The sequence below is a fragment of the Sciurus carolinensis genome (assembly GCF_902686445.1).
Source record: "Sciurus carolinensis chromosome 14 unlocalized genomic scaffold, mSciCar1.2 SUPER_6_x, whole genome shotgun sequence".
In the NCBI taxonomy this organism is placed as follows: domain Eukaryota; kingdom Metazoa; phylum Chordata; class Mammalia; order Rodentia; family Sciuridae; genus Sciurus; species Sciurus carolinensis.
The window spans coordinates 7,317,915-7,333,809 of NW_025920104.1; the positions used below are offsets into that span (position 1 = coordinate 7,317,915).

General features: G+C 31.3%; 1 protein-coding gene across 1 annotated transcript in view; it reads left to right on the plus strand.

Annotated features, from left to right (window-relative positions):
* The window catches only part of LOC124973167 (ankyrin repeat, SAM and basic leucine zipper domain-containing protein 1-like), a 36,756-nt gene extending 22,752 nt beyond the window's left edge, over positions 1-14,004 (plus strand). The window contains exons 10-12 of the mRNA XM_047537277.1: positions 9,218-9,323; positions 10,142-10,228; positions 13,852-14,004. Coding sequence (XP_047393233.1) covers positions 9,218-9,323; positions 10,142-10,228; positions 13,852-14,004 — 346 coding nt within the window. The remainder of the gene's footprint in view (positions 1-9,217; positions 9,324-10,141; positions 10,229-13,851) is intronic.
* The last annotated feature ends 1,891 nt before the right edge of the window (positions 14,005-15,895 follow it).

Sequence of the window (15,895 nt, forward strand, 5' to 3'; positions counted from 1 at the left end):
GAAGTTGTCTAAATTCAAGTCTTTTGTTGGATTTGTGCTAATTTTTTTTAGTCTGTAATTTTTATTTTCATCTTGATGGGGTCTTGCATAGAGCAAAACTTTTAATCTTCAGGGCTAGCATTTCCCTCTTATAGATCCTACTTCTAGTGTCAGGTTTAAAAAATTAGATTCTTAATGTTTTTTTAAGTCCATGGTACATTTTCAGTTCATTTTTGTGACTGTATGGTACAGGCTGAAGTTCATTTGGGGGCTCTGGATGTCCAATTGTTTTAGCACTGTTTATTAAAAAGGTTATTCCTTCTGCAGAATTGGTTTTCATTATTTGTTAAAACTTAATTGGACATATTTGTGTAGAGTCTTCTGGGTTCTCTATTCCAGATTCTTCAGGTGTCTGTTCCTCTGTAAGTATACATTGACTATATACCCTTATCTGAAATGCTTGGGATCAGAAATATTACAGATATTTTGAAGTGTTTTTGGATTTAGGAATATTTGCATAGATGCTACCTGTTGAGCTTCCCTAATCTAAAATCCAAAGTGCTCAGAAATTTGATTCAGATTTCATATTTTCCAGTTAGCAATGTTCAATTTTTACCATACTGTCATGATTATTCTAACTGTATATAGACAGACTTAACATCAGGAAAAATTATTCCTATCATTTTATTCTTTCCCAAAATTGTCTTGGCTATCCTGGATCCTTTTCCTTTTCATATATATTTTAAATTAAGCTATTCTATGTCTACAAAAAACTTTACTGAGATTTTTATAGTAATAGCACTAATTCTATGCAAATTGACCTCTTAACTATGTTAAGTCTAGTAAATCCATGAACATAGATATCACTACAAGTTCAAGGTTTTCTTTTAATCATCATTTTGTAATTTTTATTGCATAAATCTAACTATATACAGAATTTAAGTCTTTCATTATCTTTAGAGCATTCTTAGTGGTATTGAGTTTTTTATTTGTTTCCACATGCAATTTATTTCTATCCTCTGTGAATATTTCAGCTTTGCCAAACTCACTAGATCTAGGAGGGTTTTTTCCTAGGTTCTTTAAGATTTTCTATAGAAATAGTGTGATCTGCAGAGAAATCTGGTAATTTCTTTCTTTCCAATCTTTGTGCCTTTTATTTCTTTTTCTTGCTTTATTACAGTGGACAGAACTTTCAGTATTTTCTTGAATAAGAGAGGTGAATATTGGCATTCTTGTCTTGTTTTCATTCTTAAGGGAAAATCACTCCATTTTTTTTACTACCAACCATGATTTTAGCTATATAGGAATTTTTGTAGAGACTATTATGAGACAGAATATTCAGCTCTGTTCGTATTGTTCTAAAATTTTTTATCATGAATGTTTGTTGAATTTTATCAATGCTTTTTCCTGTCAATTGACATTGTTACACAGATTCTTCTATGGTCTGTTGGCAGGTTGAAGCAAATCCCCCCAAACTTAATAGGATCATATTTAGTAGGAATAAATGAAAATTTCAAAATTAATTATATTACTACAGGATGGGTTAGATATAACTAAATGCACCTGAAGAATCACCAAAGTTTTAGTGGATTGCTAATTTTATCTTCACAGTGTCACATGCCTAACCATGAAAAGCTAGCACTGTTAGAACAAATTAATAGAAATATGATATCAAGAATAAATAAGGTAATAATTTCATTGTACATAATACATCTGGAGGGTATTTGCTTATAGAAGGATTTAACATAGAATAGAAAATCCATCATGTATGCATTTATATATATCACATGATCCTACAATATTTACAATCAGATAAATGAGAAATTATACTTAATTTATGTATGATTTATCAAAATACATAAATGCATTCTACTGTTATGTCTAACTAAGTAGAAAAAAAACTTTTAAAAAAGAAAACCCCTAAGACTTCTTTTGCTTTATATTATGATTGTATATTTAGTAATTTTTGTAAAAAAATTTTGTATGTAGACATTTCCTATAGTAAAACACCTTGATTTTGGAATCCTGAATTACCCATAAAAATTGTTTTTCTTCTACCAAGTAATTGTGAACTTCTCCTACTTAGCAATACTACCTGATAATTAAACTATGAGATTTTCTTTTTTTATCATATCTTTCTTCACTATTTGGAGTTTTCTTACCAACTATGTTTCCCCTCATTTTCTGCTTCTCATTGTACATGGTAACAGAGTCTTTTAATTATGTATGCTTCTCTTAACTCATTTTTTTCCTGTTTGTTTTTTTAATAATTAGAAAATTCTCATCCCCTTCTCCCTTTTGGTTTCATTTGACTCAAAAAGTAACCATTATTATCCTGGTGACCCAGAGGTTAACGCAGGAAGAACAGAAATTTGAGGCTAACCTCCTAAATTCGGTGAGGCACTAAGCAAGTTAGGGAGACCCTGTCTCAAAATAGAAAGGGCTTGGGATGTAGCTCAGTAGTAGAACTACCCTGGATTCAATCTTCAGTACCAAAAAAATAAATAATAACCATTATTACAGACACCAAATTTAGGAATAATGTCTGTGCAGAGGAAAAATGCAGATTTTTACCTCTAGAACACTTAAAAGTGTCTGTCAGTAGCTAGGCATGATTATAGAAGTCTGTAAATCCCAGCTGCTGGTAGACTGAGATAGGGGGATAACAGGTTGTGTGCCAGTGTACGTAACTTTGTGAGACCATGACCTAAACTAAAATTTTAAAAAACCTGGGGATATACTATATAACTTCACTGTAGAGTGCTTGCCTAGCTTGTAGAAAGCCCCGAGTTCAATTCCCAGAACCCCCTGTCCCTACCACAAACCTAAATAAAGTCCTACAAGCTCCCTATAAATAGACCCAAATCTTCACCATGACAGCCTGGATCTGACTTCCTTAACAAGACTCCTAAAGTACAAGAAGCTAAATCAAGAATCAATACGTGGGATGAACTCAAACTAAAAAGATTCTTCTCAGGAAAATAAACAATCAATAAATGTGAAGCGAGAGCCTACAGAGTGGGAGAAAATCTATCACATGCACCTCAGATAAAGCATTAATCTCCAGGATGTACAAAGAATTTTTAAAAACTTAACACCAAAAAACCAAAAAACCCAATCAATAAATGGGCCAAGAAACTGAACAGATACTTCACAGAAGATATACAGTTGATCAACAGACATATGAAAAAATGTTGAAAATCTCTAGCAGTTAGATAAATGAAAATCAAAACTCCTCTAAGATTTCATTTCACTTAAGTCAGAATGGCATTTATCAAGAGTAAGTGCTGAGGATGTGAGGAAAAAGATACACTCATACATTGCAGTTGAGAATGCAAAATTGTGCAACCACTGTAGAAATCAGTATAGAGATTCCTCAGAAACTTAGAATGGGACCATTATTTGACTCAATTATTCCACTTCTTGGTTTCTACCCAAAGGACTGAAAAATCAACATACTACAGTGACACAGTCACATCAGTATTTATAGCATCTTAATTCACCACAGCTACAGTATGGAACCAACATACATACAATGGAATATTACTTGGCTTTAAAGAAGAATGAAAATCTGGCATTTGCTGGTTAATGGATGGAGTTAGAGAATATCATGCTAACAAAATAAGCCAAACCCAAAAAAACTGAAGGCAAAAAATTTTCTCTGATATGCAGATGCTAATTCACAATGTTGGGGGTGATAGGGAAGAATTCAGTTTCTGTATATTATGTAGAGGGTATTGAAGGGAGGGGGAGAGGAAGGGGTACGGAGGTAGGAAGGATAGTAGACTGAAACAGACATTATTACCTCATGTACATATATGACTACATGACTGATGTGATCCTACAATATGTATAATCAGAAAGATGAGAAATTACACTCCATTTATGTATGAGCTATCAAAATGTATAAATGCATTCTGTCATATACAACTAATTAGAACAAATAATAAATGAGAAACATAATTATTATGACATTTCCTCATCTCTTAAATGTATTTGAAGAATTTCATTTGATTCTTTAAAATAGTAACATTTTTCCACTGCCAAGTACTATTTTTTATTTCAACATATTCCATTTTTCTTTTCTCCCCAGAAATAATGTTATAAATGAGGATTGTATATTTAAGGTTAAAGTACCAGAAATGTCAGTGGATATGTGGTTTCTAAATATGGTCTTTGAAAACATATGGGGAATTAGTAACCATGATTTACAGTAGTGATTCCATACCTGGTCACATCAGAATGACCAGAAGAACTTGATGTATATGTTAGTTTCATTCTTCATTGCCGGTGTAAGACAAATTTTGTTGAATAAATAGCCAGTGAATTGCAGTATTTTATAAAATATAATACTCAAAAATGTAATAGTATCATCACCAGGGAAGCTTTTCTAAAGCTAACATTGTAACTGTTATAAACAAACGGATTTCCATACCATTTTAAAATTTGGAGAAGTCTTCCAGGGAATAATGTATATTACCAGATTTCTTTAAAACTTTATTATGAAGTTTATCTTATAGGCATTCCCCTTCTTTTAAATACATTGTGAAGAATATCATTTGAGAAGATTTTAAAATCAGTGAACTTTGAATATATATGTTCATTTTGTTTACATTTTTTTATTATTGTTTCTCTGAAGAAGTATGCCAAGTTCTACAAACTGACTTGCAAATTAAATTTTTTGATATTATTTGTTTACTGTCAGGGTTGCCAGTATGAAGTTTCTTTGTGGGATTTAATAGACTTAAAGAATGTGCAGAATTCTGAATGGGTCACTTATTAAAACTGCTGAATTTAAAAAAAAAATAAAATTAGCAGACATATATTCCAGGAATTTGACCTTGTTATTAAATCAGAGACTTGTTTTTCATGCTGTTATGAAAACATACTTCCCATTTGTTCAATGTCATTTTTAAAAGATAAAATTTGTCATTAAGTATAACAGCAGGAAAAGTTGAATTGATTGATGATAATCTCTTGGTAAAGTAACTTCAACAATTTAGCTATTGATTTATTTTAAGATGCTTTTCTTGTATGTGTAAAAATTTTTACAATAATTTCTGTTCCAAGAATATATATGCTTACTTCATTTACTTTTTTCCTACTTTAGTAGATTTGTAGAATAAAAAGGTCAATTTTTAAAAGTTGACATTCCACAGCAACTTTGAGATATTTTGAACATAAACAATGAATTTTCATTCATGTCTGAAATTTTTATCAATTTCTACCCAGATAATTTCTCTTAGCTCTGAGCTACCTGAAATCTACTAGAATGTGTCAAGTTTCTCACAGTTATGATTATGGAGAAACTGGTCTTTCTCAAAAAAGAAAAATCTATATAGATACAAAATGTTGCATGTAATATATTGTTCACCTCTATTGTTTATAAACATTCTAAGAAGTGTAGGGTGGGGAGGTAGTACAGGGTTAGGAAGGATAATAGAATGAATCAGACATTATGACCCTATTTGTATACATGATTACACATCCAGTATAATTCTACATTATATACAACCAGAAGAATGAGAAGTTATACTACATTTATGTATGATATGTCAAAATGCATTCTGTCATGTATACTAATTAGAAAAAATAAAAATATTAAAACTAAATAACATCCAATAAAATGGTTGAATTAGATTGCATCAATATAATTTTTTTTTTCATCAAGATTATTTTGAACCTTCATGTCATGGAAACATGCTCAGAATAAGCATAAAAAGTACAGTGTAAAATAACATGTGAGGTGTAATGTCATTTGTGTACATTCCTAACAAAAATACTGGAATAAAATGTGTATTATAAGAAAATATTACAGTAGAATATTTTCATTATTTTAGTTATTAATACCAGTTATTTTGGGGTGGTAAAACTGTTGATGCTTGAATTATTTTCAGATATTCTACAGTGACTTCATAGTACCTAAATATAATGCTTTTATTATAGATTTTAAGTTTTATCTTAATGCTTGACTTCAGTTTTAAATATAGAGTATTATATTAGTCTGTTACATTGTGTTATAATAAATAATTTTTAAGTCTCTGTCAGTTCTAACAGTGAAGTTTATTTCTTTGATATTATTGATCAGCTATGGTAGCTCTCCACATTGTTAGATGAGAACAGGCAAAAGGAACAGTCCCAGTCTGTGATAAGCTCTTTCTATGGCAAAGGAAAAAATGAAATACACTAGTCAAGCAGCACAACCAGTAGGCCAGTTGGTGACTTTTTAAGCTTGTGTTCAAAAGTCACACAGTGACTCCCAATCATATTTTATTTGACAAAGCAAGTCACATGACCAAGCCTCATGTTATCGGGACCTAAGGTATAATCCTCTGACAAGGATGGGCCTGGTTATAGTTAGCTTAGTTAAAACACACACACACACACAAACACAGCTAATTTGTTTAAATAAGCCATACCTTTGTCGTATTAGCTTATTTTGAATAAATAGGTGCAAAATTATTAGGGCTGTCATACAGAGTTCTGTAGGTTACATAATGTGTGGTTTTGATGGGGAGGCACATTCACATGTATATGATAAAAATGGTACTCTGAAGAGTTTGTTTTGTATGATTTGACTGCCTGTACTCAGTTGCTCTGAAAATAATGTCAAAAGAAAGGTATATATTTTCTTTATATTGATTAAAACTGTGATTTTGCTAATAATATTTGCTTATTTGACCGGAGTTCCTTACTGAGTCCCTTCCTGTTTTTAGAATAAGAGCTGATAAATTAATATTCCACATGTATATCTGTGAATCATCTACTAGAATTACATAAATGATATCATTTGATATTTCCAGTGGCAATTCTGAGTGGATCATAATTTCCTTGAGTTCATGAAATACACATTTGACACATTTCACATTAATGAATTATTTGTTGAGTAGTTATTTTTAATTGGTAATAAACAAAATTTGCATATTTAAAGAGCACTAATATCTGTTATAAGTATATATATATATATCACATGGAAACAAAAATACAATTAATTGGTGCTATTGCTTGGGTAGCAATAATGTCTTATATTCTTTAAGTTCTGTCATTTCTATAGTAAAGATCAGAAAGGAAATGGAATAAAAAATTACATGTATTTTGAAAATGCTTTTATAAATACTTTCTTTTCCTAGGTAGTATAATTTTTTTATTATCAATTTGCTTATCAAAAGCAACTATAAGATCTTTTTCATTGTCAGTGACATATATATATGCATATTATGTTCATAAAGTTTATATATTATAAACAATATTTCCAACCTAATTTTTTAAAGCTAACAGATAAGACTTTTCTTAAATTAAAATGTTATATACTTTCTTGAAAGGGGTCTTAAAGTTTCCTATTAATTTTACTTAAGATTGACCTTGCTTGCTTTTGATAACCTATCTTCCTAGAAATGGTGTAAAAGAAACTTTATATGCTCTACAATGAAATAATTCTACATCTAAGAATTTTTGTTTGGATTTAAAAGTATCATTTGGTTCTTTAGTAGATTTTGTGTACATTTTCATTTTAGTAGATACTGTTAAAGCCTTCTCCCCTAAGGTTAGCTCATGAACTTGTCAACTCTTGATGTTAATAATCTACTTGATTCTTGTCATTTTGCTAAATATAGCATTTTGTATTCCCATATTTATTACCATTTCAGTTTTTGTTTCTTTTTCTCTGAATTAGATGTTCACATCCTTTGTTTACTTAATTATTGAGTTGTGTTTCTTGGTACTTTTCACTGTAAATTAGTTTGTGTTACTGAAACTAATCTAGTCAATAGCATCTTCTCTTAGCCAAAATTGGTAGTTACCTTATTTAATGTGCTTGACCTTTTTGTCTTGAAATCATCCCCTGTATTGTAATTCATAGCAACTTTTAACTCCTTATTTTCTTCTGAAGCTACTTTTCCTTTAATGTCTTTTTTGTTCCACCTTGATCAGTTCCCCTCTCTTCACAGGATGCCCTTTTTCTCTGTGATCTTTGTGACCATAATTTTGATTTCTAATGTTGACCAAATCACAGACATTTCTAATTATTCTTGTGATTTGTTATTATGTTCACAAGAAAGGCTGAATTCCAGTTAATGGTTAGTGAAAATAAAAATGTAATTTTTTTCCCATGGAACTCACTGAACCTGTGAATTGTATGCAAACTCATGAGTCTGTAGACCTCAGAATAAATATCCTTGTAAGAACTGCATTATCTACTACTTACTAGTGGTTGCCACCTGCTTCTCATCCTAATTGCAGTCATTACCATGATTAACTCTGCTTGAATGCCAGCTGTTTTGAAGACAAAATGCTTTATATTGTCTCCTGCAGTCCTTCTGAAAGCCCTGTTGTCACCATTCTAGAGATATGGAAACATTTGGCTCAAGATTAGGCTTCTGTGGGATCATAAAGCTAGTAAGTGTGGAAGTGTGGAAGTTGATTCCAAACTGAGCTTGAGTCTTGATGCAAGAGTCTGTGCTCTTAATTATTATGCCATGGTGTTTTCTTTCCATCCCCTATTCTCCTCGCCACCCTTCCCCAAATTCAGTTCTCTTTTTGGCACCAATTTTAATGGAAAGCAAATAACAGAATCATTCCAGATTCTTCCTCTTATTTTGCTTGCAATCTATCATGATATTTTTGAATTTATTATCCTAGAAGTTTCTTAAACTATCACTCAACCGCCTCCTTCCAATGAGACTGTCAGATCCTTAGTTTAAGCTTCATCTTCTCTTCGATGCATCTTTCTATTAGTCTCCAATGATTCTCTCTACTTTTGTTTTTGTGTTCCTCTAAGCCACATCCCTCTCCTAATAAACTTTCTTCTACAAAAGACTGATTTTATACTTTCTTGTTTAAAAACCTTTAATAACTCAGTTATAGATCTCACTTATAAACTAGTATTAACATTAGTGGTTGTTGGTGAGGATTGGAAGAAATAATATATATAAAAAACTAGTGGTGTCTTCATATAGGAGATATTCAAATATTGGTTCTTTTATCTTTCTTCTTCATATGTCCCTTCAGGTAACAGTGTTACAGTTGTGTGTCCACATTCATCTTGAAATATGAGATCCTATTTTTCACCTTTTTTTAATTGGTATAGTTCAAGGCCTAATTCATTTCGTAATACATATTACCTAATCTATAAACATTTTTAAAGGATCTATTAATTTTATAACTAGATTTTATATCTAACCCAGTAGAAGGAAGTAAATTGATCTTAAGTGATTTCTTCTTATTTGTTTCCTTTCTTTAGTGGTGATGAGTTCCTCAACTTTCTTCTGAAATTAAACAAACAGTGTGGCCATTTAATTACAGCTGTACAGAATATCATTACTGAATTACCTGTAAATCCTCATAAGGTATTCTACCAAAATTATTAAGTGAAAAAAGTCTGAACGCTGAAGTATACTCCAAATAAATTCATGATAATTCAGTAAAAAGTACTGATCTGGTAAAATATCAGTTCAATGTAATATCAAATTAAGTAAATTAATTTAATATTATTCTTTTGTACCAGTTAATTGAAAAATACTGTGTTCTCACCCACAAGCAAGGGAAAATGAATAAGACCAAAAATTAAACCAATCCCTGTAATGAACTTCCCATTTGTTCTTAAAGGGGATTTAATTGTTTAAAATATAAAGTAACAGGGGACCCAAATGTAAGTTCAAATAGAACAGTATGTTGAGTGTTATTAAAAAACTATTACCAATATAAAGTTGTTTTAGTGAGGAAGTTTTAGTGAGAAAATAAGTGACCTGCAAAAACAAACTTATTTTTTAGTTATTCACGGTTGTTTTAGCTGTTGTAATAAAAATTTTTAAATGAATTTGTTTTCCTATGATCTTATGTAATATTAACATGGGAATCATTTATTCAGATATTAATTTCCATGTTATATGTACCTAGATTTAGGAAATACATTTAGCAAGCTGATTCAACTACTTATGCAAAATTACTGAATTATTTATATACAGTTACAATATATATAAAATTACTGACTTATTTTGGTGTCAGGATTTATACTGAAAAAAAAAACCTTCTCAATTATATAATTCAGTGTTTAGAAATTTTGTGTGACCATTATGTATATAAAGTTGAAAAAAGTTGTTTCTATTAATTAAAATGTGACTTTTGAAAATATTAACAGATAGTCCTGGAATGGGCTTCTCCCCAGAATTTTACTTCAGTTTGTGAAGAACTTGTTAGTAATGTTGAAGATCTGAGTGAAGAAGTTTGCAAACTAAAAGACTTAATTCAGAAGGTATATGTTTAACATTAAAAGGGGGGAGGGTAATTATGCAAAATGTTTCACAACAAAAGATGCTAGACAGTGGAGCAGTTCTGATGAGAGCAGTAGTGGAACATGGAGACAAGTGGGAAAGGACAGTGTCCAAAGGAAGGAATTCACACAGCAAACAAGCTTTTCTGGTCATTAAAGAAATGCATACTACAGAAGCACGCCCTTTTCATGTTTTTGGTCAGCAAGGGGAAAAAAAAGGTGTTACCCCAGTGATACTCTTTCTAGTTAGAGTTCACCAGGCTAATATTCTCAGTGAAACTGGTGGCACAACCTTTCAAAAACATTCTTGCAAGATGTGCCAAGGGCAAAATAATTTCTGTCTTCATTAGTAGTTTATTCCAAAATTGTTTGTACCTTAAGGGTCATATACTGGGAAAATAATTTGATAAATTATGGTATACTTGTTTGTTACAATGTGCACAGCCAGGGACCAAGTAGGTAGCTTAGGGCTGTAGAGTCCATGTATATGCACAAGGCTCTTGGTTCAATCCTCTGCACCAAAAACAGAGAAAATGATGTTCAACCAGTTAAAAAATTAATGAAGGTCAAAGTATTAGATTGTTAAAGATAGGAATTCCTATTTATACATTATTTATGTGTAGCTATGTAGTTGTAAAAGGTCAAAATGAAATATACCTCTGTTAATACAATTGTGGATGAAATATTCTTTCTATTTGCCAGACTCTATATTAATTTGTAATTAAACTTGTGTTTTTTAAAGAGTGTGGTGCTTTTTGGTTCTGCTTTTGTATTCACATAGAAGTGTGTATTTTGTTTTATGGACAGTTGATTTAAAGAAAATTGGCCATACCAAGATCTAAACTGCTGAAATAGGAACTTTGGTGAAGGAGAAGAGGGTAGAGGAAAACATTTAGAGGCATCTAAGGAACTCACTTCTGAGTTCTTCATGTGTATTTAATGAAAAAAAATTATTTCCATAAAGATTTTGTGATGTATATTATATGAAAATTAGGTTATATATTAAATTTTACAGCTTCATCTTGTAATTCAATGTGTTCACTAATATTTTATCAAAAAAGGTATTTTCCTCAAAATAAACTTTATACATGTCCCAGGTAACTTGTCATTCTGACTATAACATAATATTTAATCAGAAGGAGTCTTTAAAGTGAGAATAAAAAAGTTGTGAAGCAAATTCTACAAAGTAATAGTGGGGAAATTATATTGTAAATGGGGAAATGAGCAATAAATTTTATAATTCTTTGATAAAGTAACTCCTTGTCAGTGAAAGAGGCATCTTAGAAGTTGTATTCTGAATTTATTCATTCACCTAACATAGGACTGCCTGCTGTATGTCAGGCCTCTCTTCTGCATAAGCTAGATAGAGCCTGAACTGACTGAGGACAAAAATTATTGCTCCATTTATCTCTAACTTATCTAGAAGAATTTATTTTAACTTGATGTGATATTTTTCAGGGGGATCCAAGGAAAATCTGAAAGGATTTATGTACAGAAATTTCCTACAAAGCATCAGCTTTTTTTTTTCAGCTTTTTAAAAATATTTTTTCAGTTGTGGATGGACCCAATACCATTATTTTACTGATTTATTTTTATGTGGTGCTGAGGATCAAACCCAGGACCCCATGTGTGCCAAGTGAGCACTCTGCCACTGAGCCACAACCCCTGCCCAAAGCATCAGCTCTAAATGTAGGGAATTCCCTAAGACATACTTTCCTCAAGGTTGGTTATTAATTTGGTTTCTCCAGTTCAAAGTTACAAAGATGGGATGGATAAGTGGGGAAAGCATATGGAGCCCTTGAGATAAAATTGGGGAGAGAACTAGAGTTTTCTGAAATGAAGTAAATTAAGAAGCATTGATTTAGAGACTTACTGACTTTGAAACAGATAATGCAATCAGGTATCATAACTTTTATTTTGATAATGTGTATCTGTAAAGAGAATTATCATCTTTTTTTGGTACTGGATATTGAACTCAGGGGCACTAGAGCACTGAAAAACATCCCCAGCCCTGTTTCGTATTTTATTTAGAGACAGGGCCTCACTGAGTTGCTTAGAGCCTCACCATTGCCGAGGCTGGCTTTGAACTCTCGATCCTCTTGCCTCAGCCTCCAAGCTGCTGGAATTAGAGGTGTGCACCACTGCACCTGGCAAGAGAATTTTTATCTTTCTTTAGCTACATAGAAGGCCTTCTTTTTCAGTGACCTTGTGTATCTGAATTTATAGATTTCTGTATAAGGACTAGCCTTGAAAATACATTTATTAGTTCATAATATTGTCAGATACAGTTCTTTGGGCAGGAAAATCTTAATTTTTGAGCAAGCTATTGAAATTTTTTCTTTTGATTAGTTTTCAAGTAGTAATTATAATGTGATTTAACTTAGGAATTGTTATGGCTTCCAGATTTGGAATATATTACTATGCTTGTTAAATTTATAATATTTCAAAGTTTACCAATAATAACTGAAGAAGATTTAAAGAAAAAAAGAAACATAAGTTATCACAGTAAATCTGCGGAGGTAACAGAGAGGGTGGGGGAGGTCAAGGCTAGACTTTAACACCACATCACTCTGTTTCAAACCAGCACAGTGACAGCTCCTGTGAGAAAAGGTCATTCTAAGTAATTGGATAAAAAAAGGAATAACTGTCTCAGGATTCAGTAAATGGAGCATCAGTGTCAAAAAGGAATCTTGCTGAGTGAAGCCTTTTAGAAGTTACACCAAGATGACAGTCTTGATGAGATTGGCATTGCAGTTTGTTTTTCTGCTATAAGTTTAAAATTAATTTTGCAGGCTTTTTAAGTTAAATATTTATACTGTAGAATTTAGAAGTTATTACTTCTGGTGATTTGAAAGTATTTATATTACCACTTCCACACAGGATGTTCCTAATAAATATTGCTTTTTAAATCTGCCTGATTCTTTTTGTCTCCAGGATCTTTTGGTTTCTGCTTATTCTCTTCCTGCTGACCCACACAGCAACCATTTCTCCTTTCCTTTCTCTCTCCTTTCTGCCCTCATTCCTCTTTGCCTCCCTCCCTGTCTCACTATTTCCCCACCTCCACACTGAATGAGACTTCTTTCACACATTATTTGTAAAAGGACCACTTCAGTTTTTGTAGACATGTGTTTCTGCAATTATATTTAAAGTATTTTATTTCTAGCATAAGCATCTTTTCTTCCAATTTTTTGTTCAGTTTCATCTATTGTAGATTTGTTACAAGAATGGTTCACTCTTTTTTAAGACATTGGTTGATATTTAATATGAAAAGAAATAGGTATCAGTTGTTATTCTTTACAGGTAAAATACAAAATTTATGTTATAATTAAAGAAACTTTATCTCAGGACTTAAAAACAGCAGTTTAAAATGTGATAATCTATGAAAGTATTTATTTTTAATGTAAAACTAATAATTTACATTAATGGGATGATGATGAAGAACTGTATATCAAGATGTGTTCACTTTAAATCTTCATTAGAATCTTGAGTTGCCTCCCTCTGTATCAAGTTAATTAATATGACCGTATTAATGACCGTTCAGATCTTAAAAGATGTCATATTCATTTTTTTGTATATTAACTCTCTTTTTTCATTCTAAATATTAGCTGCAAAATGAACGGGCAAAGGATCCAACTCGTATATCATTAATGGAAGAAGTATCTACATGGAAGAGTAGAATTTTGAAGAGGAAAGCTATTACAATATGTGGATTTGGGCTGATTCTTTTCATTTGCAAGCTAACATTTCAGAGAAAATAACCCTAATATTTGTTTTAAAATTATGTACATTTTATTTAAATTATCCTCTTATTGCTTTTAATAACCATCTGTGGTACAGCATCACTTCATTCTTTGCCTATACTCCATAGGAGAATTATGAAAATTACAAAGGAGAGAATTTTTCTTTAGAAAGTGATTTTTCAATTTGAGTTGTAAATAGTTTATTATATTCTGTTAACTTTGATCAAGCAGTAAATTATACCTAATCATTTAGTTTGAACACACAAGTAAATCACAATTAAAATAAAAGTTTTATCGAATATTATTTTAAAGTGTGTTCAATTGTCATAATCTTAGAGACTTTGTAAAGAGTTCATAAGTCAATAGCATTACTTTAGTCCTTATTTACCCCTTCTATTACTACAAAGTAAGGACTTTCTTGATGCATTTTTTAAGTTATATTTTTAGTATATTATTGATTTTGAAAACATTTCAGAAAATGCAAAGGTTGAAGGTAGGAAGTAAAAGATTTTAATTGTGGTTTAAGTCCATAGGAAAAATATTCCAAATGTAAAGTACAAAAGCAGTAGATCAGAAGAGTGTGAGAAGCACAAAGTACATTAGTGTCTTCCATGTAAAGTATTTCTGAAATATAACTGAAAATAGGTATAACATTCTGAGTGATATTCCGAAAGTGGAATTTGACATATATTTTCTCACATCTAAAATAAGGTTTATTTTATCATAATCAAATTATTGATATTCAGATTTAAAAAATGAAGTGAATGAAAGAACAGTCCCAATTTAGCAGACAAAATGGTATTTAAATCTTGCATACTTAAAGCAGATGCAGTTATCTAAAATTGCTTGAGAAGTAAACATCAAGCAAAGAGAAAGAATTCTTGAAAAAATTCATGATGATTTTAAACTCTTTTTTTCTGTAACTTTGAAAATATGGAATGTGTACTTCTCAAAAGTAAACTGATCATATTATAAAAAACTATTGGGTTTTTCTTAGGAAAGGGATAGATGGACAGGTCAATATCTGAATGTCTGTGATAAGCCCTTCATAAACATTTTATTTACATTATAGGATAGTGTCATGAGAAATAAATTCTATTTTATAGAAATTGAGTCTTAGAGACACTGTTGAAGTAAATTGTTGAAATTCACATCACTAAAAATACCACCTGGGAGTTTGTTCAATTTATATGGTTTAAATTCAAATACCATGCTCTTTCCAACATTCATTCACTCATTCATTCAAATACTGACCACTTTCCATGTGCCCCCCATTTTAGGAAATCAATGATCCCTGCCCTTAATGTAGAACTTACATTTTAATACAAATAAATTACAAAGCATAAGATACCATAAATACTTTTTATAAAAATTATACAAGGTGAAACAGGAAAGTGCAGGATGAAGGTAGTATTTTAGAGAGCAGTGAGGAATGACCTCACAAACTTCAGGTCTTTTGTGAGAAACAAAAGATTACAGAGCAAGGACTGGGGTTGTAGCTCAGTGGTGGAGTGCTTGCCTGATGTGTGAGGCACTGGGTTTGATTCTCAGCACCACAGATAAGTAAGTCAGTAAATAAATAAATAAAATAAATAAAGGAACATTGACAAATAAAAAGATTACAGGGCAAACCATGCAGACATCTGGATAAATCCATTCAAGAACACAAACAGGCAAAAATATCACTGTAATGCTGAAATGCTCCAGAAATTGCAAGGAACCCCAAAGGGCTACAATCAGTGAATGACTAAAGCAAATACTCAGAAACAGGAGGAACCTCTTAGCTTTATATTAAGTGAAATTAAAAGCCATTGGCACATTTTCAAATAGAGAACAGATCTGATGTATATTTTAAAAGCACCTCTCTGACTGCTACTTTAAAACAGGCTAGGCATACAGTGTGGAAGCT